Source organism: Rhinoraja longicauda, chromosome 11, assembly GCF_053455715.1.
Source record: "Rhinoraja longicauda isolate Sanriku21f chromosome 11, sRhiLon1.1, whole genome shotgun sequence".
NCBI lineage: Eukaryota > Metazoa > Chordata > Chondrichthyes > Rajiformes > Arhynchobatidae > Rhinoraja > Rhinoraja longicauda.
In genome coordinates, this window is record NC_135963.1 from 54,582,541 (window position 1) to 54,605,231 (window position 22,691).

General features: G+C 47.7%; 1 protein-coding gene across 1 annotated transcript in view; it reads left to right on the plus strand.

The window, feature by feature from the left end:
• rgs8 (regulator of G protein signaling 8) overlaps positions 1–22,691 on the plus strand; it is a 41,647-nt gene that overhangs the window by 12,949 nt on the left and 6,007 nt on the right. Inside the window, exons 2-4 of the mRNA XM_078407759.1 lie at positions 6,645–6,733; positions 13,225–13,332; positions 18,090–18,151. Coding sequence (XP_078263885.1) covers positions 6,645–6,733; positions 13,225–13,332; positions 18,090–18,151 — 259 coding nt within the window. The remainder of the gene's footprint in view (positions 1–6,644; positions 6,734–13,224; positions 13,333–18,089; positions 18,152–22,691) is intronic.

A 22,691-nucleotide genomic window follows, 5' to 3' on the forward strand; every position in this document is an offset into this window, starting at 1 on the left:
CTCCTCCAACCTCATCTATTGCATCCGCTGCTCCAGATGTCAACTTCTTTACATCGGCGAAACCAAGCGCAGGCTCGGCGATTGTTTCACTCAACGCCTGCGCTCGGTCCTCGTTCGCCAATCTGATCTCCCGGTGGCCGAGCACTTCAACTCCCCCTCCCACTCCCAGTCTGACCTTTCTGTCATGGGCCTCCTCCAGTACCATTGTGAGGCCCACCGGAAATTGGAGGAACAGCACCTCATATTTCGCCTGGGCAGCTTGCAGCCCAGTGGTATGAACATTGACTTCTCCAACTTTAGATAGTTCCTCTGTCCCTCTCTTCCCCTCCCCCTTCCCAGATCTCCCTCTATCTTCCTGTCTCCACCTATATCCTTCCTTTGTCCCGCCCCCCTGACATCAGTCTGAAGAAGGGTCTCGACCCGAAGCGTCGCGCATTCCTTCTCTCCCGAGATGCTGCCTGACCTGCTGAGTTACTCCAGCATTTTGTGAATAAATACCTTCGATTTGTACCAGCATCTGCAGCTATTTTCTCATACTGACTAAGAGTACTGTCTGCACGGAGTTTGTACGTTCTTTCTGTGACCGCGTGGGTTTTCTCCGGGGGCTCCGGTTTCCTCCCACACTCCAAAGACGTGCAGGTTTGTAGGTTAATTGGTTTCTGTAAATCGTCCCTAGTGTGTAGGATCGTGCTGGTGTAAGGGGTGATCGCTAGTCATCGCGGGCGGAGTCTGTGGGCTGAAAGGCCTGTTTCCACACTATATCTCCAAACTAAATTAAACTAGGCATTCATACCCCGCACAAAGAGAATAAAATAAACTCTGGCCCTTTCTCATGAGGAGAGCCAGCTTGCTTCTCCTGGTAAATGTAAAGCAATAGACAATAGACAATAGACAATAGGTGCAGGAGTAGGCCACTCGGGAGCAGTTAGCAAGGGCGATTGGTGAACCACCTTCCTTCCATGTACATAGAAAACAATGACAAATATCATTTTCATTATTTGGCCTTTGAGTGCCCAGAAGAATAAACCGGAGAAAATGGTGCCAATAAATGAATGCCCATGCCATCAAATATCGTTGACCAACCTTTTTCTTGGTAAATCTCGTATTCTGCCACGATACCAGATAATTCAGTGCACAATAAAATTGTTTGTTTTGTCAGGTTTAATCATTGCAACATTATTCTGAACAGTTTAGTTTATTAATATTGTTGTCATGTGCAGTGAACGCTTGTCAGGTACAGCGAAAGCTTTTTGTTGCGTGCTACCCAGTCTAGGGAAAGACCACACATGATTACAATCGAGCCGTCCACAGTGCACAGGTAAAGCATAATGGGGAATGACGTTTAGTGCGAAATAAAGTCCGGTAAAGTCCAACCAAAGATAGTTCAAAGGTTTCCAGTGAGGCATATGGGAGGTCAGGACCGCTCTCTAGTTGGTGATAGGACGGTTCAGTTTAGATTTTTTAGATTTTTTTAGATTTAGAGATACAGCGCGGAAACAGGCCCTTCGGCCCACCGAGTCCGCACCGCCCAGCGATCCCCGCACGCTAACACTATCCTACACCCACTAGGGACAATTTTTTACATTTTACCCAGTCAATTAACCTACATACCTGTACGTCTTTGGAGTGTGGGAGGAAACCGAAGATCTCGGAGAAAACCCACGCAGGTCACGGGGAGAACGTACAAACTCCGTACAGACGGCGCCCGTAGTCAGGATCGAACATGAGTCTCCTGCGCTGCATTCGCTGTAAGGCAGCAACTCTACCGCTGCGCCACCGTGACGCCCACTTTGCCTGATAACAGCTGGGAAGAAACTGTCCCTGAATCTGGAGGTGTGCGTTTCCACACTTCTGTACCTCTTGCCTGATGGGAGAGGGGAGAAGAGGGAGTGACAGACCGGGGTGAGACTGGTCCTTGATTATGCTGGTGGCCTTGGCGATGCAGCGTGAAGTGTAGATGGAGTCAATGGAAGGGAGGTTGGTTTGTGTGATGCCCCAGGCAATGTCCTCACCTAAGATCTTTAGTCTGAGGCGCGAGTTGTGAGTTGTGTAAGTGTAAGGGGTCTGAGTTGTGTAAGGGGCCCAGACTGGTTTAGTTTAGTTTAGTGTTGTTTAGTTTAGACATACAGCAGGGAAACAGGCCCTTCAGCCCACCGAGTCCACGCCGACCATCGATCACCCTTTCACACTAGTTCTCTATTATTCCACTTTCCCATCCACTCCCTACGGCACTCTGGTAATACTACAGAGGCAATTAATCTACAAACCCGCACGTCTTTTGGACGTGGGAGAAAACGCGCGCAGGGCTGCAAACTCCACACACAGACCCCGAGAGAGGTCGGGATGGAACCCGGGTCTCTGGCGCTGTGAAGGCAGCGTCTCTACCTGGTACACCACTGTCTGCCCAATCTACCCACTGCCCAGGTGTGCCTCTTGTTCTTTATTAGTGAGTAACTGTATGTCGTGGATTGTAGAGGCTAATTCTGTGAATGCAACCATAAGGAAGGGCATTTATTCACAAAATGCTGGAGTAACTCAGCAGGTCAGGCAGCATCTCAGGAGAGAAGGAATGGGTGACGTTTCGGGTCGAGACCCTTCTTCAGACTGATCAGTCTGAAGAAGGGTCTCGATCCGAAACGTCGCCTATTCCTTCTCTCCTGAGATGCTGCCTGACCTGCTGAGTTACTCCAGCATTTTGTGAATAAATACCTTTGATTTGTACCAGCATCTGCAGTTATTTTCTTACACATAAGGAAGGGCAGACACGTTCACTGACCCTTATTAATACTGGGGAGGGAGGGGGGGAGCAACAAAGCCTGGGGAGTGATAGGTGGATACGGGTGAGGAGGGCCGAATAGCAGGTGGGTAGGGGTGTGTCGCGGGGGTCGGTGCTGGGGCCGCTACTCTCCACGTTGAATATAAATGATGTGGATGTGGTCTACCAACACCATCACCACAGTGAAGAAGGCACAGCAGAGACTCCACTTCCTGAGGATCCTCAGGAAGACCAACCTGCAGGAGAAGCTCATGATGTCCTTCTATCGCTGCTCCATCGAGAGTGTGCTGGCATACTGTATAACCACATGGTATGCCAGCTGCTCAGAAAAGGACAGGAAGGCCCTTCAGAGGGTCATCACGACGGCCCAGAAGATCATCGGCTGCTCACTGCCCTCCCTGGAGCACTTGTTCAGCCTACGCTGCCTCAGTAGAGCAGGCAAAATAATAAAAGATCCATCCCACCCCGGCCACCGTCTGTTTGTTCATCTGCCCTCTGGTCGACGTTTCAGGTCGATCAAATCCCGAACAAACAGACTTAAGAACAGTTTTTACCCCAGGGCCATACGAGAACTGAACACTACCTAAAGCACTAGGCAACACTGTTAAAACTTTTGTACTTAATATAATTGTATTTATTTGTTTTTGCATTTATTGCATATATGTTTTTACGCACCGTCAGGATTGGCTATTTTTTAATTTCGTTGTACTCGTTGCAATGACAATAAATGAATATTATTATTATTATTATTGAGGGCTTTGTGGCCACGTTTCCAGATGATACAAAGATAGGTGGAGGGGCAGGTTGTGTAGAGAAAGCAGGGACTCTCCGCAGAAGATTGGCAGAGCGGGCTGAGAAGTGGAAGTTATAATACAGCGTAGCAAAGTGTGGAGTCATGCTGTTTGGTAGTAGGACTAAAGGCGTGGATTATTTTCCAAACGGGGAGAGAATTCAGAAATCGGAAGTGCGAAGGGACTTGGGAGTGCTGGTGCAAGATTCCCCCCCAAAAATTAATCTGCATGTTAAATCAATAGTAAGGACGGTGAATGCAATGCTAGCATTTATTTTGGGAGGGCAGCAATACAAAAACAGGGATTTAATTGAGGCTTTATAACGAGCTGGTCAGACTGCATTTGAAATTTGGTGAACAGTTTTGGACCCCAGATTATGAGGAAGGATGTGCTGGCTCTGCTGAGGGTCCAGAGGAAGTTTACGGGAATGATCCCAGGAATGAGTGGGTTAACATATGATGAGCGTTTGTCGGCACTGGGCCTGCACTCGCTGGAGTTTAGAAGAACGAGGGGGGGACCTCATCGAAACTCACCGAATAGTAAAAGGCCTGGATTGAGTGGATGTGGAGAGGATGTTTCCACTAGTGGGAGAGTCTCGGACCAGAGGGCACAGCCTCTGAATAAAAGGACGTGCCTTTAGAAGGGAGATGAGGAGGAATTTCTTTAGTCATAGGGTGGTGAATTTGTGGGATTCATTGCCACAGACGGCTGTGGAGGCCAAGTCAATGGACATTTGTAAGGTGGGGATTGACAGATTCTTGATAAGTATGGGGTTATGTGGAGAAGGCAGGAGAATGGGGTTGAGAGGGAAAGATAGATCAGCCATGATTGAATGGCGGAGTAGATTCGATGGGCTGAATGGCCTAATGCTGCTGCTATAACTTACAATAGACAATAGACAATAGGTGCAGGAGTAGGCCATTCGGCCCTTCGAGCCAACACCGCCATTCACCGTGATCATGGCTGATGAACTTATGAACTGTTTTACTTTAGTTTAGAGATACAGGCTCTCCGGCCCACCGAGTCCACACCAACCAGCGATCCCCACACACTAACACTATCCTATACACACGGGATAACTTACGTGTACACTAAACCAATTAACCTACAAACCTGTACATGTTTGGAATGTGGGAGGAAACCGAAGACCTTGGAGAAAACCCATGCAGGTCACGGGGAGAACGTACAAACCGTTCAGACAGCGCCCGTAGTCGGGATCGAACCCGGGTCTCTGACGCTTTAAGGCGGTAGCTCTACCGCTGCGCCACCGTGCCGCCCCACTTATGAACTAAACAAAACTAAAAGTTGCTCCGCGCAAATTCCCACTTTACAATTAGGTGGCCTGCCTGGTGTGAAGTGAATCTGAAGCTCATCCATCATTATCGAAACATAGAAAATAGGTGCAGGAGTAGGCCATTCGGCCCTTCGAGCCTGCACCGCCATTCAATATGATCATGGCTGATCATCCAACTCAGTATCCCGTACCTGCCTTCTCTCCATACCCCCTGACCCCTTTAGCCACAAGGACCACATCTAACTCCCTCTTAAACATAGCCAATGAACTGGCCTCAACTACCTTCTGTGGCAGGGAATTCCACAGATTCACCACTCTCTGTGTGAAAAAAAACTTTCTCATCTCAGTCCTAAAAGACTTCCCCCTTATCCTTAAACTGTGACCCCTTGTTCTGGACTTCCCCAACATCGGGAACAATCTTCCTGCATCTAGCCTGTCCAACCCCTTAAGAATTTTGTAAGTTCCTATAAGATCCCCCCTCAATCTTCTAAATTCCAGCGAGTACAAGCCGAATCTATCCAGTCTTTCTTCATATGAAAGTCCTGCCATCCCAGGGTTCAATCTGTTGTTTTCATCAGTGTGTTGTACACCTCCTCAGCGCTTGGTGCTATTAAGCCCACCAGCTGTCTCACATCTGCAAAATTCCCCTAGAGATTGCCGGCGCTGCAAATTGCAAGTTACTTAAGACTGTGCCTGGTGCCCTGAGTCTTTCCCGCAGCACATTTTCCAGTTATTGGTGCCCCGCTCTCCGGACGCGTGGTTAGTCTGCGGCCATGTTTAGTTGCTCTCTTCGGGGAACAACAATGCGAAGGTTGGCTCGTTCTTAATGAAGAGCCCCTGTCCCTTGTGCAACCGCAGATATCTGCAGCTGATGGAGGCCCTCGCAGAGCCACCATGCCCTTAAAGCGAAAAATGCTGCCCTTTGTTTTCCGAAACAGGACGTCGAGTGTTCTTGCTTTAAATGCCAAGTAAAAATACATCCACCTGTTCTGGTCGGCGTCTGAGATTCACATAATCACAGGGAGGAACACAAACTCGTTGGCTTTAACATTTAGTTCAATTCATTCTGAGCACTGTACATATATATAAGTACTGTATGGTAAGGCCTCGTTGGAGCAGACCATGGAGGGGGGGGGAGGGGAGGGGTGTCTGTTAGTATCGATTGTCCGCTATAACAGAGTAAGGGATTATCATTACATCAGTAGCTGAAATAAACATCTGCAGTCGCTGCTTAATACACAAACGGAGACAAAGTGCTGGAGTAACTCAGCGAGTCAGGCAGCGTCTCTGAAGGGCCGAATGGCCTCCTCCTGCACCTATTTTCTACGTTTCGATGAAGAAGACTTCAGCCTGAGTCTGTCGAAGGGCACCGACCCAGAACATCACCTGTCCACGTTCTCTAGGGATGCTGCCTGACCCGCTGAGTTACTCCAGCACCTTGATTTATTCACAAAATGCTGGAGTAACTCAGCAGGTCAGGCAGCATCTCGGGAGAGAAGGAATGGGTGACGTTTCGGGTCGAGACCCTTGAAGAAGTTAATCGATTTGTACCAGCATCTGCAGTTATTTTCTTATACTCCAGCACCTTGTGTCCTTTTGTGTATGAACCAGCATCTGAAGTCCCTTGTTTCCACAGAATGACAACTTGGTCCTTTAAAGTGTAGCCTTCCTTGTGCCAGTGAATATTGCAGATGAGCGGACAACGCTTGCAAAAGGGTATTCTGAAGAATGTAACCTGAGGAGCAAGTTGATGGGGGAACAAATCTTTCTCCTATTTCCACAGCTGAGCTTGACACAGCTTCCGACAGACAGCATAGACGACTGTGCCGCTCACAGAGGGAAACCCACGGAGAAAAAGGCCAGGGGAACACAGTGAGTCTGCTTTATTTTCTTTCCCATTGACTCCTCACAGCGGGACCGTCCAGCTGGAGGGATGCTCATCCACGCCTGATGTCTGATTTTAGCAGAGCCCGCCCACGCCAGCAAAGACGCCCCCTCGGGAACTGCCTGGGGTCTGTCTTGTGAAAAGGAATTGCTCATCTGTCCCGGTTTCCGCCGAGCCGTCATGTCAGGACTAAGTCAGTTGTCTCAGATTCGCAGGGTCCTCTGCTTCTCGAGGCTAGCACTACACAGACTCTTCACAACGTAGAGCAGTACAGCACAGGGACAGGCCCTTCGGCCCACAATGTCCATGCTGAGCATGATGCCAGGTTAAACTTGAATGTAGAACGTAGAGCAGTACAGCACAGGAACAGGCCCTTCGGCCCACAATGTCCATGCTGAACATAATGCCGTTAAACTAGAATATAGAACGTAGAGCAGTACAGCACAGGAACAGGCCCTTCAGCCCACAATGTCCATGCTGAGCATGATGCCAAGTTAAACTAGAATATAGATCATGAGACAGTGCAGCACAGGAACAGGCCCTTCGGCCCACAATGTCTGTACCAAACACCTCCAGATTCAGGGACAGTTTCTTCCCAGCTGTTATCAGGCAACTGAACCATCCTATCACCAACTAGAGAGCGGTCCTGAGCGACTATCTACCTCACTGGAGAACCTCTGTCTATCTTTGATCGGACTTTACCGGACTTTATTCTGGACTAAATGTCATTCACGTTATTCCCTTTCTCATGTAACTCGGTGGCTCGATTGTAATCATGTTTTGTCTTTCCGCTGACCGGTTAGCACACAGCAAAGGCTTTTCCCTTTTACCTTGGTGCACGTCACAATAAACTAAACTCAAACAGACTCCATTCCCTGCATATCCACGTCCCTAAATAGACCATAGAACCTAGAACAGTACAGCACAGGAAGAGGCCCTTCAGCCCACAATGTCTGTGCCGAACATGATGCCAAGACCAACTCTTATCTGCCTCCACATAAAACATATTCCTCCATTCGCTGGTTATACATATACCCGTATAGACCATAGAACACCATAGCACAAGAACAGGCCCTTCGGCCCACAGTGTCTGTACTGAACATGTGCCAAGTTAAACTAATCTCCTCTACCTGCATGTCAAGATGAACTTTTATTTGCCTGCACATGATCCATACCCCTCCATTCCCTGCATATCCAAGTGCCTATCTAAAAGCCTCTTAAACGCCACTATCTGCCTCCAAGCAGCACGTTCCAGGCAGCCACCAAAGATCTTGCCCCACACATTTCCCTGAAACTTTACCCTTCTTACCTTAAAGTTATGCCCACGAGTATTTTATTTTCCCATCCTGGAAAAATGTTCCAATTGCCTACTCTGTCTTTGCCTCGCATCATTTTATATCTCTCTAACCAGGTCTCCCCTCAATCTCCGAGGGGAGATTTAGTTTAAGAATAAGGGGTTACAGTTTAAGAATAAGGGGTAGGACATTTAGGACTGAGATGAGGAAAAACATTTTCACCCAGAGAAAACAATCCCAGTCTATCCAACCTCTCTTTGTTGCTAAAATCCTCTAATCCAGGTATCATTCTGGTAAACCTCTGCTCCCTTTCCAACAAAGCCCCCTAATAATGCACAGTCTTGCTGTCTCTTAGACTCAATGCCCCAACCTACAACAGCAAGCATAGCACACAACCTCTTTACCACTCCATCTACTTGTCTCACCACTTTCAGGGAGCTATGGACTTGCACTCCAAAATCCCTCTGCACATCAACCCTGTCAATGGTCTTGCCATTAATTGTATATTTTCCCCTTCCATTCAACCTATAAGAAAAGGATCTTATAGAAACATATCAAAGTTGAGGCTAGACGCAGGAAAAATGTTCCCGATGTTGGGGGAGTCCCAGAACCAGGAGTTACAGTTTAAGAATAAGGGGTAGGCCATTTAGGACTGAGATGAGGAAAAACATTTTCACCCCGAGGGTTGTGAATCTGTGGAATTCTCTGCCACAGAAGGCAGTGGAGGCCAATTCACTGGATGTTTTCAAGAGAGAGTTTGATTCAGCTCTTAGAGCTTAAGGAATCAAGGGATATGGGGAAAAAGCAGGAACGGGGTACTGATTCTGGATGATCAGCCATGGTTTGTAGGTTAATTTGACTGGGTAAATGTAAAAAAAATTGTCCCTAGTGTGTGTAGGATAGTGTTAATGTGCGGGGATCGCTGGGCGGCGCGGACTTGGTGGGCCGAAAAGGCCTGTTTCCGCGCTGTATATATATGATATGATATGATATGATATGATATGATATGATCATACTGGCTCGAAGGGCCGAATGGCACCTATTTTTCCCTCTGCACCTATTTTCCTATGTTTCTAACCTCCTTAATTACAAAACCTCACGCTTGCTCGGATGAGAAACAACAGTCATTTCTCCGCCCATTTCTGTAGCTGACCTATACCCTGCTGTGTATTCTGACAGCTTTCCTCACAGTCCACAACCCCAGCAATCATCCTGTCTTCTACAAAAAACTAACGAGCAATGCTTTTTTCAAGGCTATCGTTGGGCAAACTCTGTGTTTATATTTTTTATTTATTTATTAAAGTTTAATTTAAAGTTTCTAAACTTTTTTCAGTTTGTCACTGTATATGTAGTGCACAACATGGGCCATTATGAGCTCATCTGTTGCCGGCCCCCCTCTGGTCTGGCCTTTTCTTTACCTCCAGTTCCCTCCCCCTGTACTTCCAATGAAGAAGGGTCCCGACCCGAAACGTCACCCATCCTTTCTCTCCAGAAATGCTGCCTGACCCACTGAGTTACTCCAGCACTTTGTGTCTACCTTCGATATATATACCAGCATCTGCAGTTCCTTTCTACACACATGTTATAATTAGGGGTGCCAACTCACTCCCAAATACGGGGCAAGGTGACATCACCACCCCGTGCCCCACGTGACCTCACCCAGCCAGCGGGCCACGCCGTCCCGCTCCACCAATGGTGGCCGCCCGGGGTCTCCGGACTTACACTGTCCGGAGCTGAAATGTCGGAAACCTAGAACCTAAGGGACCTAAACTGTCAGAACCTACAGCGTTGGGGCCTACAGTGCCAGGGCCCGCAGCGTCCGGGCCTACAGTGCTAGGGCCCACAGCGTCCGGGCCTACAGTGCTAGGGCCCACAGCGTCCGGGCCTGCAGTGCCAGGGCCCACAGCGTCCGGGCCTACAGTGCCAGGGCCCACAGCGTCCGGGCCTACAGTGCTAGGGCCCACAGCATCCGGGCCTACAGTGCTAGGGTCCACATCGTCCGGGCCTACAGTGCCAGGGCCCACAGCGTCCGGGCCTACAGTGCTAGGGCCCACAGCGTCCGGGCCTACAGTGCTAGGGCCCACAGCGTCCGGGCCTACAGCGCTCCCCGGGCTTAATACAGGACAAGGGTGGTCCCTTACGGGACAAACTAATTTAGCCCAAAATACGGGATGTCCCGGCCAATGCTAGTTATAATGTAATATTATTTCTCCGACAGTCAGAACCTTTTACTGGGGTTACTGAGGTTCACTCTCACATGTACCGCGCGAGGTACAGTGAAAAGCCTTTGCGTGCATGCTATCCGGTCTCAAAGATGATACATGAATACAATCAAGCCGGCCACAGTGCACAGATAAAGGATAAAGGGGACGACATTTAGTGCTAAGATACAACACTGAAATCCGATAAAGTCTGATTAATGATAGTCCAGAGGTCACCAGTAAGGCAGATGGGAGGTCAGGACCGCTCTCGAGCTGATGAGAGGATGGTTCAGTTGTCTGATAACAGCTGGGAACAAACTGTCCCTGAATCTGGAGGGGTGCGTTTTCACACTTCTGCACCTCTTGCCTGATGGGAGAGGGGAGACGAGGGAATGACCGACCGGGGTGAGACTGGTCCTTGATTATGCTGCTGGCCTTGCCGAGGCAGCGTGAGGTGTAGATGGAGTCAATGGAAGGGAGGCTGGTTGGTGTGATGATCTGGGCTGCTGGCCTTGCCGAGGCAGCGTGAGGTGTAGATGGAGTCAATGGAAGGGAGGCTGGTTTGCGCGATGGCCACAAATCTCTGCGATTTCTAGGATTGTGACACACAACAGGAAGAGCAGTCGGGAGGGAGCTTGTTGATTGGGAGGTGTGGGAGCTGATGGAAGTGGCAATGATGTGTGGCGTTGTGTCTCAGTATCCCACCCCTTACCGAGAGGCAGCAAGGAGCATAAAGGCCGTGCTTCTGAGCTGTGAGGGGGAAATGATACGTTACATAAGGGTGACAGGATGCACACAACAGGAAACACGATAATTAAAGAGGGTCTGGGCCAGCAAATAACAAGTGGACCAGGAAAGGGAATGCAAATTCAATTCAATCTGTGGCACGGTCGCCCAGTTTCATTGTTCAGCTGCCCTCGGTAACTCTGAAAAGGATTCTTTTTCCACCATTTGAGTCATTTCCATTCATTTCTCCGCGAACGGCCAGCGTAAAGGAAGGGCTGAGGAAGGTAGGCAGGACATTAACATTTGGGCGGCACAGTGGCGCAGCGGCAGAGTTGCTGCCTTACACCGCGACCGAGCCGGATTCCATCCCGACTGCGGGCGCCGTCTGTACAGAGTTTGTACGCTCTCCCTGTGACCCGCGTGGGTTTTCTCCGGGTGCTCTGCTTTTCCTCCCACACTCCAAAGATGTACAGGTTTGTAGGTTAATTGGCTTTGGTAAAAACTGTGAATTATCCCTAGTGTGTGTAGTGCAAGGGGTGATCACGGGTCGGTGCACACTCGGTGGGCCCAGGGGGATTGGTTCCTCGCTGTATCTCTAAATTAAAGTAAACTAAACTAAATTAATTTTGGGGCCATTTCAAATCAACTCGAAGGTAATTCAGACAGGGATATGAATCCTAAATACTTTCTTCAGATCCCATCTACCCCAGGTGCTGAAGTGAAATGTAGAACATAGTTTATTTCGTTTATTAGAAGAGGTCCTTCTGCAGTTGTACAGGGCCCTAGTGAGACCGCACCTGGAGTACTGTGTGCAGTTTTGGTCTCCAAATTTGAGGAAGGATATTCTTGCTATTGAGGTCGTGCAGCGTAGGTTTACTAGGTTAATTCCCGGAATGGCGGGACTTTCATATGTTGAAAGACTGGAGCGACTAGGCTTGTATACACTGGGATTTAGAAGGATGAGAGGAGATCTTATCGAAACATATAAGATTATTAAGGGGTTGGACACGTTAGAGGCAGGAAACATGTTCCCAATGTTGGGGGAGTCCAGATCCAGGGGCCACAGTTTAAGAATAAGGGGTAGGCCATTTAGAACTGAGATGAGGAAAAACTTTTTCAGTCAGAGAGTTGTGAATCTGTGGAATTCTCTGCCTCAGAAGACAGTGGAGGCCAATTCTCTGAATGCATTCAAGAGAGAGCTGGATAGAGCTCTTAAGGATAGCGGAGTTAGGGGGTATAGGGAGAGGGCAGGAACGGGGTACTGATTGAGAATGATCAGCCATGATCACATTGAATGGCGGTGCTGGCTCGAAGGGCCGAATGGGTTCCTCCTGCACCTATTGTCTATTGTCTATTGTCTATTGTCACGTGTAACGAGATACAGTGAAGAGCTTTTTTGTTGTGAGCTGTCCAGTCAGCGAAAAGACTATATATTTATTACAATCGAGCCGTCCACAGTGTATAGATGCAGGATAATGGGAATAATGTTTAGTGCAAGATAAAGCCCAGAAAAGTCCAATTAAAGATAGTCCGAGGGTCTCCAATCAGGTAGATGGTCAGTCAGGACCGCTCTCTAGTTGTTGATAGAGTGGTTCAGTTGCCGCATAACAGCTGGGAAGAGAGACACAAAAAGCTGGAGTAACTCAGCGGGCCAGGCAGCATCTCTCAGCGACAGCCGGGACGAAACTGTTCTTGAATCTGGAGATGCGTGTTTTCAAAATTCTGCACTCCTTGCCTGATGGGAGAGGGGAGAAAAGGGAGTGACCGGGTTCAAACTATAAGCTACACCATCAACAACCTCGACAAATTAAACCAAACTAAACTAAACCAGTGTGTAGGAAGGAACTGCAGATGCTGGTTTACGCTGAAGATAGAGGAAAGGTGCCGGAGTAACTCAGCGGGACAGGCAGCATCTCTGGAGAAAAAGGAATAGGTGACGTTTCGGGTCGAGTCCCTCTTCAGACTAAACTAGCGTCTGTTTTATGCTTTGCCCCGCTTCTAGCCCAGGAGCAGTGAGTGGAAAAAGGAACAGGGTTTGGGAATGTAAAATGGTGGGACTGCTAATGTTCACGTCTTTTACACTGTAACATGGTCTCAGCCATCTATGGCAGGCTATCTGTGACTGTGTGTTATTTTTAGATCAGTACTGTTGTTTTGAAGAAGTCCTGGCGCTGCATATTTCCCCTAGCTAAATATACCGCACTGTGCAGCACCAGGAAGCAAGGAATGCTTTCACAGACTGGTCTTTTCACACAGAGGCAGAGCTATGAAGACCCGGCTTGGATGTCTGTCACAGAAATCTGACTCCTACAGCGACTTCAGTGCTTTCCTAAATAAGCACGAAAAGCCCATCAGGTGCTTGAAGTAAGTAGCCGTTCACTCATACGTAACTGGGCGGCACGGTGGGCGCAGCGGGTAGAGCTGCTGCCTCACAGTGTCGGACATCCGGCTTCAACACCGCCCTCGGGTGACGTCTGTGTGCGGGGTTTGCGCGTTCTCCCTGTGACCGAGTGGGTTTCCTCCGGGTGCCCCGGCCTCCTAACCACACCCACAAACAAGTGGGGGTTTGTACGTCAATCGGCCCCCTGTAAATGGCCCCAGGTGTGTGGGGAGTGGATGAGGAAGTGGGATAACATGGAACTATTGTCAACGGGTGATCGATGGTTGGCGTGGACTCGGTGGGCCGAAGGGCCAGATTCCATGCTGTATCTCTAATCTAAATCAAAACTAACCCGCTATCGTGGTGTGAATTGAATTGAATTGAATTGAAAGGATAGGGCGTGGAAACAGACCCTTCAGCCCACCGAGTCCGTGCTGACCCTCCATCACCCGTTCACACCAGTTCCATGTTATCCCACTTTCGCATCCACTCCCTGCGCACTAGGGACAGAGGGCCGATTCAACCTACAAACCCGCACGTCATTGAGGAGGCCCGAGCTGCTGGAGGAAACCCATACGGACACAGGGAGAACGTGCAAACTCCACACAGACAGCAGCCGATGTCAGGATTGAGGTCGGGTCTCTGGCGCTGTGAGGCAGCTGTGTGGAGGGAGGTGAGGGAGGGGGGGGGCAAAGAAATAAAATAATCGCCACTACCTTACTGCAGCACGCAGAACAAAATCCCTGTCAAACTGGAGAAAGAAACAGGCACCATTAATCAGGGAAGGACGTCTTTAGCCCAGTGTATATCATTTATTATGTGTTTGTAAACAGAATGGGAGATAATTTGGCAGACAGCGCCTCTTTAGAAGTGACTCAATATCAGTAATTTATAGTCACGCATTAGCCACTTGCAATTGATAACAGGAATGCTGCATACTCAGTTAAATGCTGATAGAATCATCGAGCAGTTCATTCGGAAACGGGCCCTTCGGCCCACCTTGTCCATGCTGACCAATGTGGCACTCTGCACTGCCCATAACCTTCTATCCATGTGCCTGTCCAAATGTCTTTGACAAGTCACATTTGTACCCACTTCTGTAGCTTCTCCTGGCAGCTCGTTCCAGATACGGACTAACCTCTGACCATCTGTAACGGGACTTATTAAAACCCGTCTACCTACGTGCCATTGCGACTTTTAAAAGACATTTGGACAGATATATGGATAAGAAGGGTTTAGAGGGACGATGGCTAAATTCGGACAGCCCAAATTGACGACTTACAAAGGACACAACGTGCTGGAGTAACTCAGCGGGTCAGGCAGCATCTCTGGGGAAACGTGGATAGGTGACGTTTCACAGAGTGCTGGAGTAACTCAGCGGGTCAGGCAGCATCTCTGGGGAACTTTGGATAGGTGACCACGTTTCACAGAGTGCTGGAGTAACTCAGCGGGTCAGGCAGCATCTCTGGAGAGCGTGGATAGGTGACCACGTTTCACAGAGTGCTGGAGTAACTCAGCGGGTCAGGCAGCATCTCTGGAGAGCGTGGATAGGTGACGTTTCACAGGGTGCTGGAGTATCTCAGCGGGTCAGGCAGCATCTCTGGAGAACACGGATAGGTGACCACGTTTCACAGAGTGCTGGAGTAACTCAGCGGGTCAGGCAGCATCTCTGGGGCAACGTGGATAGATGACGTTTCGGGTCGAGAGCCTTCTTCTTCAGACTTACTCTAAGCCTGAAGAAGTCGGGTCTTGACCCATATGGACTAAAGGAAGAATCTAAGTCTGAAGAAACTTCGAAGTAAATCTGAAGAAGTGTCCCGACCCGAAACACCCAACTGTCCATGTTCTCCAGAGATGATGCCTGACCCGCTGAGTTACTCCAGCACTCTGTGTCCTTTTGTGTATGAACTAGTATCTGCATCTACAGAATGACAACTTAGACGGCATGGACAACGTGGACCGAACAGACTTGTACGACATTTTGCTGTACGACACTTTGACTCTGTCATTTAACCAAGGAACCTGCGGAATTCTTTGCCACAGAAGGCTGTGGAGGCAAAGTCAGTGGATATATTTAATATATCTGCAAATTGTTCTCTGCATATCCGCACATTGAAAGGAACAAAAATGAGATCTGATTTACTCATCTTGGCTTAGAAATATATAGGAAAGAAAACTGCAAATGCTGGTTTAAATCGAAGGCAGACACAAAATGCTGAAGTAACTCAGCGGGTCAGGCAGCATCTCTGGAGAGAAGGAATGGGTGACGTTTCGGGTCGAGACCCTTCCTCAGGCTTAGAAATAGAAAGATTCTTGATTAGTACGGGTGTCAGAGGCTATAGGGAGAAGGCTGGAGAATGGGGTTAGGAGGGGGAGATAGATCAGCCATGATTGAATGGTGGAGTAGACTAGATGGGCCAAATGGCCTAATTCTGCCCCTATCACATATGACCTTATGATCTTATGAACGGGCTTCACGGCAGTGGGCTGCGGATTTTGCTGACTCCTACATCGAGTAACGTGGTCGCGAGACAGCTGGATAGAGCCACGGTCAAGGTTAACATTGACCTGGTGGAACAGTGGGTAGGGACTGAGGACTGAGAGGATCCATGGCATACTTCAACTTGAAGTGCCGAGAAGCCCATCATTTTTAAAAGGACGTTTTAATTGGCAGGGGTTTGGGCTGGAGGCAGCTGCCAAAGAGAATTAACCAAAAGACAGCCAGATTTTGGAAACACAGCATGATAAAATCTGATTTTCCACATTGGTTTAATCCCTCTTCTGCTTCGCTTGTTTTTATATTTGTGCTGAAAGGCAAATTGATACCAAGATGAGTAAATCAGATCTCATTTTTGTTCCTTTCAGCAGATGTGCAAGACAACAATTTGCAGCTCGTAACCCTTCCAGCAAAGGCAGCCTGTCTCCCTCTGTCAGACCACACACACACACACACACACACACTAAGCAGCACTGTCTGGGAGATGGCGAGATAATGAACTCTTTGTGTCAGTGGGAGCGTACTTTTAGACTTTAATACTTTCGAGATAAACCCACAAACCTGCAAGTCTTCCGACTTTAGACTTTAGTGATACGGCATGGAAACGGGCCCTTCGGCCCACCAAGTCCGTGCTGACCAACGATTCCCATACTCTACTCCAGCACCTATCCTACACACTGGGGACAAATTATAATTTACGGAAGCCAAATAACGGACAAACCTGCAAGTTCTTTAGACCTCAGAGATACAGGGCAGAAACAGGCCCTTTGGCCCACCGAGTCCGCCCCAACTAGCGATCACCCCGTACACCAAACTGCACACACTGGGGACAGTTTTACAATTTACCGAAGCAAACTGACCAACAAACCGGCGAGTCGTTGGAATGTGGGAGAAAACCAGAGCACCCGGAGAAATCCCACGCGGTCACACGGAGAGCGTACAAACTCTTCACAGACAGCACCCGAGGTCAGGATTAAACTGGAGTCTCTGGCGCTGTGAGGCAGCAACTCTACCGTTGCGCCACCGTGCCGCCCTGTAAATTGGAATACCCGCTGCAGCCAAACAAGAATAACCGCTCACATGGAGGGCGATAGACCTGTGCAGCATGCCCTTCAGCCCAACTCGGCCATGCCGACCGAGTTGCCACTTTGGACGGGTCCCATTTGCCTGCATGTGGCCCGTGTCCCTCTAAAGCCTCCCTATCCATGGATCATTTGTAGAAATGCATTTAGAAACTCGTCCTTGTATCTGCCTCTGTAGATTCCTCAGGCAGCTCATTCGAGATACGGACTGCCCTCTGTGTACAGCACGGAAACAGGCCCTTCGGCCCATCTTGTCCATGCCGACCATGTTGCTCCCAGGTCCATAACTCGTTCCTTAAGCCTATGCCCTCTAGTTTTGGAAACATTTAAAAGACATACGGGCAGGTACATGGATAGGAAAGGTTGCAAGTGATATGGGCAAAATGGAGACAGGTGGGACCGATAAGCTCAGTGTGGCTCATGGATTGATGAAACAATACATTTGGGTACAGGTAGGAGATGGCAAGCCATACTGAGATATACAACACAGAAATCACAGGGCAGCACAGAGGTTCAATCCTGACCTTTTTTATTTTTTTTTTTTTTAATATATAAAAGTTTTATTCCAAAGAAAAACATACAAACATACTATGCAAAATGTGATCAAACAAAAGCCGCCTGTATCGGCAGTTTACAAATTAAACAATTATCACATTAAAATCCCGCCATCTCTGTCAACAATACATTCAACCCCCCGCGGCGACCAGCGTTCCCGGAAGGCCACCAGAGTCCCCCCGTGGACACCGCGTGTTCCCTCTCCAGGGACACGCGGGCACGGACGTAAGCCCGGAACAGGGGTAGGCAGCCGACTTCTGTGAGGCCGTCGACTGCCCGCTGCCTGGACCCGCGGATGGTCAATCCTGACCTTGGGTGCTGTCTGCACGGAGTTTGCACGTTCTCCACATGGGTTTCCTCAGGGTGCTCCAGTTTCCTCCCACATCCCTAAAGGCATGCAGGTTTGTAGGTTAACTGGCTTCTGTAAATTGCCCCTCGTGTGTACGATAGAGCTAGTGTGAACAGGTGATCGCTGGCCGGCGCAGAATCGGTGGGCCAAAGGGTTCCACGCTGTATCTCCAAAGCCCTCAGTCGAGCATGGAAATTATATTGGACTGGAGTGACTTATGTGAATAGTAATTGTTGTTCTTTGTTGGGTCCTTCAAAGGTTGTCCACTGAGGAGGCCATGCAATGGACTGAATCGTTTCGTGTGCTTCTAGATCATAAGTGTAAGTGCATCTAGACATTTGTGTGTTATCAACCAAGGCATGGTAATAATAATAATAATAATAATAATAATATTCATTTATTGTCATTGCAACGAGTACAGCGAAATTAAAAAATAGCCAATCCTGACGGTGCATAAAAACATATATGCAATAAATGCAAAAACAAATAAATACAATTATATTAAGTACAAAAATTTTAACAGAGTTGCCTAGTGCAGAAAGTAGTGTTCAGTTCTTGTATGGCCCTGGGGTAAAAACTGTTCTTAAGTCTGTTTGTTCGGGATTTGATCGACCTGAAACGTCGACCAGAGGGCAGATGAACAAACAGACGGTGGCCGGGGTGGGATGGATCTTTTATTATTTTGCCTGCTCTACTGAGGCAGCGTAGACTGAACAGGTGCTCCAGGGAGGGCAGTGAGCAGCCGATGATCGGTGTGCAATGATTCGAGTGATTTGTGATGTAACCACCCAAAACTGATCTTATTACACTGTCACACCGATGATTCCTGGATATGGAGAGTGATGGGGGGGAATGTTAGCCTTCATGTACGAATTAGCTGCAAATAAGGATTCCATTGTTCTGTTGTCGATACAAATGACAATGAACCAGTTTCGACTCTTGACCTTTGACTTGTCTCTTGACCCCTGTCTCTTGACCCTTGTCTCTTGACCCTTGTCTCTTGACCCTTGTCTCTTGACCCTTGTTTCTTGACTCTTGTCACTTGACCCTTGTCTCTTGACCCTTGTCACTTGACCCTTGTCACTTGACCCTTGTCTCTTGACCCTTGTCTCTTGACCCTTGCCTCTTTGACCCTTGTCACTTGACCCTTGTCCCTTGACTCTCGTGTCTTGACTCTTGACCCTTTACCCTTGATCCTTATCTCTTGACCCTTGTCTTTCTTTTCCTTGACTTTTGACATTTCATTCTTTTCTTCTTGACTCTTTAGTCAAGGGAGGGGTGCAGCCGTGAATTCTTAGAAAGCCGAAACCACACCTCCGCATGCGAAGCACAAGGTGATTCAGTGCCTGTCGCATGTCCCTGTGCATTTAGTCTGCAAACATCCAAATGCGGAACTCCTTTGGCATGGAGCTGGAATGTTTGTCGTGTCCTTCCTGCTCGTAGAGCCTGCCACTCATTCCCCCAGTCTTTTGACACGGTGATGAGGTGCTGACGTGCCAACACAAATCCCGCAGGGCTTGGTTGTGATAATGCTATGTTGACTGTCAAGTAATCAGATACCGTTCTGCTCATAAGAACTAGAGCGCGGAATGGACTCTGAAAATGGCGCCAAAACATGGTGCCTCTTGCTTGCGGGATCGGTGGACTACTTGTGTACACTTTGCTAATGGAAGATATGCTTAGGCATGGCAATACTCTACTCGACTGTAGGTAATAAAGGAATGTTACTGTGCGTTTGCACTTGTGACAAGAGAATCAGAATCAGAATCAGAATAACCTTTATTGTCATCCAAAAAAACAAGTCTTTTGGACGAAATTCCGTCACTAAGCAATAACACACACAATCACAAAACCAACACAAAACAAAAAAAAGAAACATCCATCACAGTGAGAAGCACCATTGAACTATTGACTACTGAGTGAATAACAACATGAGAAAGGAGAAGTTTTGATAGCATAGAGAAAATCACCATCAACCCCCATAAAAAATAAGAGGTATTCAGCTTTCACGAAACACGAGTCAAGAGTTTTCAATTGTCATATGTACCGAAAACCTAACGGTAAAAATCTTACTTGCAGCAGCATAATAGGTCTGTAGCCACCACACTCATAGATAACACAATAAACAAAAGAGACAAGGGTTCGATCCTGACGTGTGGATTTGTAGGTTAACTGGCCCTCTGTAAATTGCCCCTCGTGTGCAGGGAGTGGATGAGAAAGTGGGATAACATAGAAAAAGTGAGAAAGAAGGAACGGGGTACTGATTTTGGGTGATCAGCCATGATCATATTGAATGGCGGTGCTGGCTCGAAGGGTCGAATGGCCTACTCCTGCACCTATTTTCTATGGAACTAGTGTGAATAGACAATAGACAATAGGTGCAGGAGGAGGCCATTCGGCCATTCGAGCCAGCACTGCCATTCAATGTGATCATGGCTGATCATTCTCAATCAGTACCCCGTTCCTGCCTTCTCCCCATACCACCTGACTCCGCTATCCTTAAGAGTTCTATCTAGCTCTCTCTTGAATGCATTCAGAGAATTGGCCTCCACTGCCTCTGAGGTAGAGAATTCCACAACTCTCTGACTGACTGGACTCCCCCAACATTGGGAACATGTTTCCAGCCTCTAACGTGTCCAACCCCTTAATAATCTTATTGTGGGTGGTCGATGGTCAGGGTGGACTAGGTGGGCCGAAGGTCCTGTTTCCATACTGCATCGTTCAATTCAATTAATTTCAAATTGGGCTATCTTACTCTCCACAGCCGCTTGAAACTGTTCATCTCATTCTAAAGGTGGCAACACGCTTGAGGAGTGGGGGGAAGATTCCTCTTCGACGGTTGCAATCAATGCTTTTTGTTTGTACGCAAAATGGGGCCGGTACACATGATTAATAAATGCATCACGTGGGCAGAGAGCAAAAAGGAACAGAGAACACAGAACAGTACAGCACAAGTTATTCCCTTAACATGCATCTGTATACTGTGAATGGTTTGATTGTAATCGTGTGTTGTCTTTCCGCTGACTGGTTAGCTCTCAACAAAAGCTCTTCACTGTACCTCAGTACACATGACAACAAAGTAAAACTGAACTGAAGAACAGGCTCTTCGGCCCAAAAGGTTTGTGCTATAAATGATGCCAAGACCATCACTTACGCGCCTGCACATAACCCATATTCCTCCAATTCCTACATATCCACGTATCTATACAAAAGACTTTTACATGCCACTAACGTATCTGCTTCAACCACCACCCCGGCAGCACATTCCAGGCACCCACCACCCTCTGTGTAAAAACACCCTGCACATCACTTTCACACTTTGCTCCTCGCAGCTTAAAGCAATGCCCTCTGATGTTTCCATTGTGGGATAAAGATTCTGTCTATGCCTCTCGTAATTTTACATACTTCTACCAGGTCTTCCTGTAACATACATCATTCCAGGAGTCAAGAGTGGTTTTATTGTCGTGTGTCCCAGATAGAACAACAACATTCTTACTTGCAGCAGCACAGCAGAACATGTAAACATCGTACACTGTAAACAATGCATTTATTCACAAAATGCTGGAGTATCTCAGCAGGTCAGGCAGCATCTCAGGAGAGAAGGGGAATGGGTGACGTTTCGGGTCAATGTCGTAAACGAGAGAAAAAAAACAGTGTGTGTACATATCCATCGCTGCTCCCACCCTCTGGAACTCACTACCCCAAACCGTCAGAGACTCCTCCTCACTCACCACATTCAAAACATCACTGAAGTCTCACCTGTTCAGCACTGCCTTCAACCACTGAAGGTCACCTCACCTTCTGTCTCCTTTCTCTGTTCGTTTACTTATTTATCTATTTATTCAATTCTCTATGTTCTAGAAATCCCTGTAAAGCGTCTTTGATTGTTTGAAAAGCGCTATATAAATGTAATGCATTATTATTATTATTATTATTATATATACACATATATATACACACATATATATACATACATACACACACACACACACACACACATATATATTTCACAAAATGCTGGAGTAACTCAGCAGGTCAGGCAGCATCTCAGGAGAGAAGGAATGGGGGCCTTTTCGGGTCGAGACCCTTCTTCAGTCTGAAGAAGGGTCTCAACCCGAAACGTCACCCATTCCTTCTCTCCTGAGATGCTGCCTGACCTGCTGAATTTCACCAGCATTTTGTGAAATACCTTCGATTTGTACCAGCATCTGCAGTTATTTTCTTACACACATATATATATATATATATATATATGTGTGTGTGTGTGTGTGTGTATATATATGTATATTATATATATATATATGTGTGTGTGTGTGTGTGTATATATGTATATTATATATATATATATATGTGTGTGTGTGTGTGTGTATTATATATATTATATGTATATATTATATGTATGTATATGTGTATATATATATGTGTGTGTATCACGGGGAGAACGTACAAACTCCGTACAGTACCCGTAGTCAGGGTCGAACCTGAGTCTCCGGCGCTGCATTTGCTGTAAGGCAGCAACTCTACCGCAGCGCCACCGTGCCGCCCTTATGTACGGGGAACAGGAGAAATGGGTGGCATTTACTATGTGGAAGCTTAACACGGTACAGAGATCTGTTAAAGGGCCGCAGAGCGGTAGAGTTGCTGCCTCATAGCACCATAGAACTGGGTTCAATCCTGACTACGGGTGCTGTCTGTACGGAGTTTGTACGTTCTCCCCGTGACCACGTGGGTTTTCTCCGGGTGCTCCGGTTCCCTCCCATAATCCAAAGACGTACAGGTTTGTAGGTTAATTGGCTTTGGTAAAAAAAAAATTGTAAATTGTCCCTGGTGTGTAGTGTGTGTGCTAGTGTAACAGGAGTC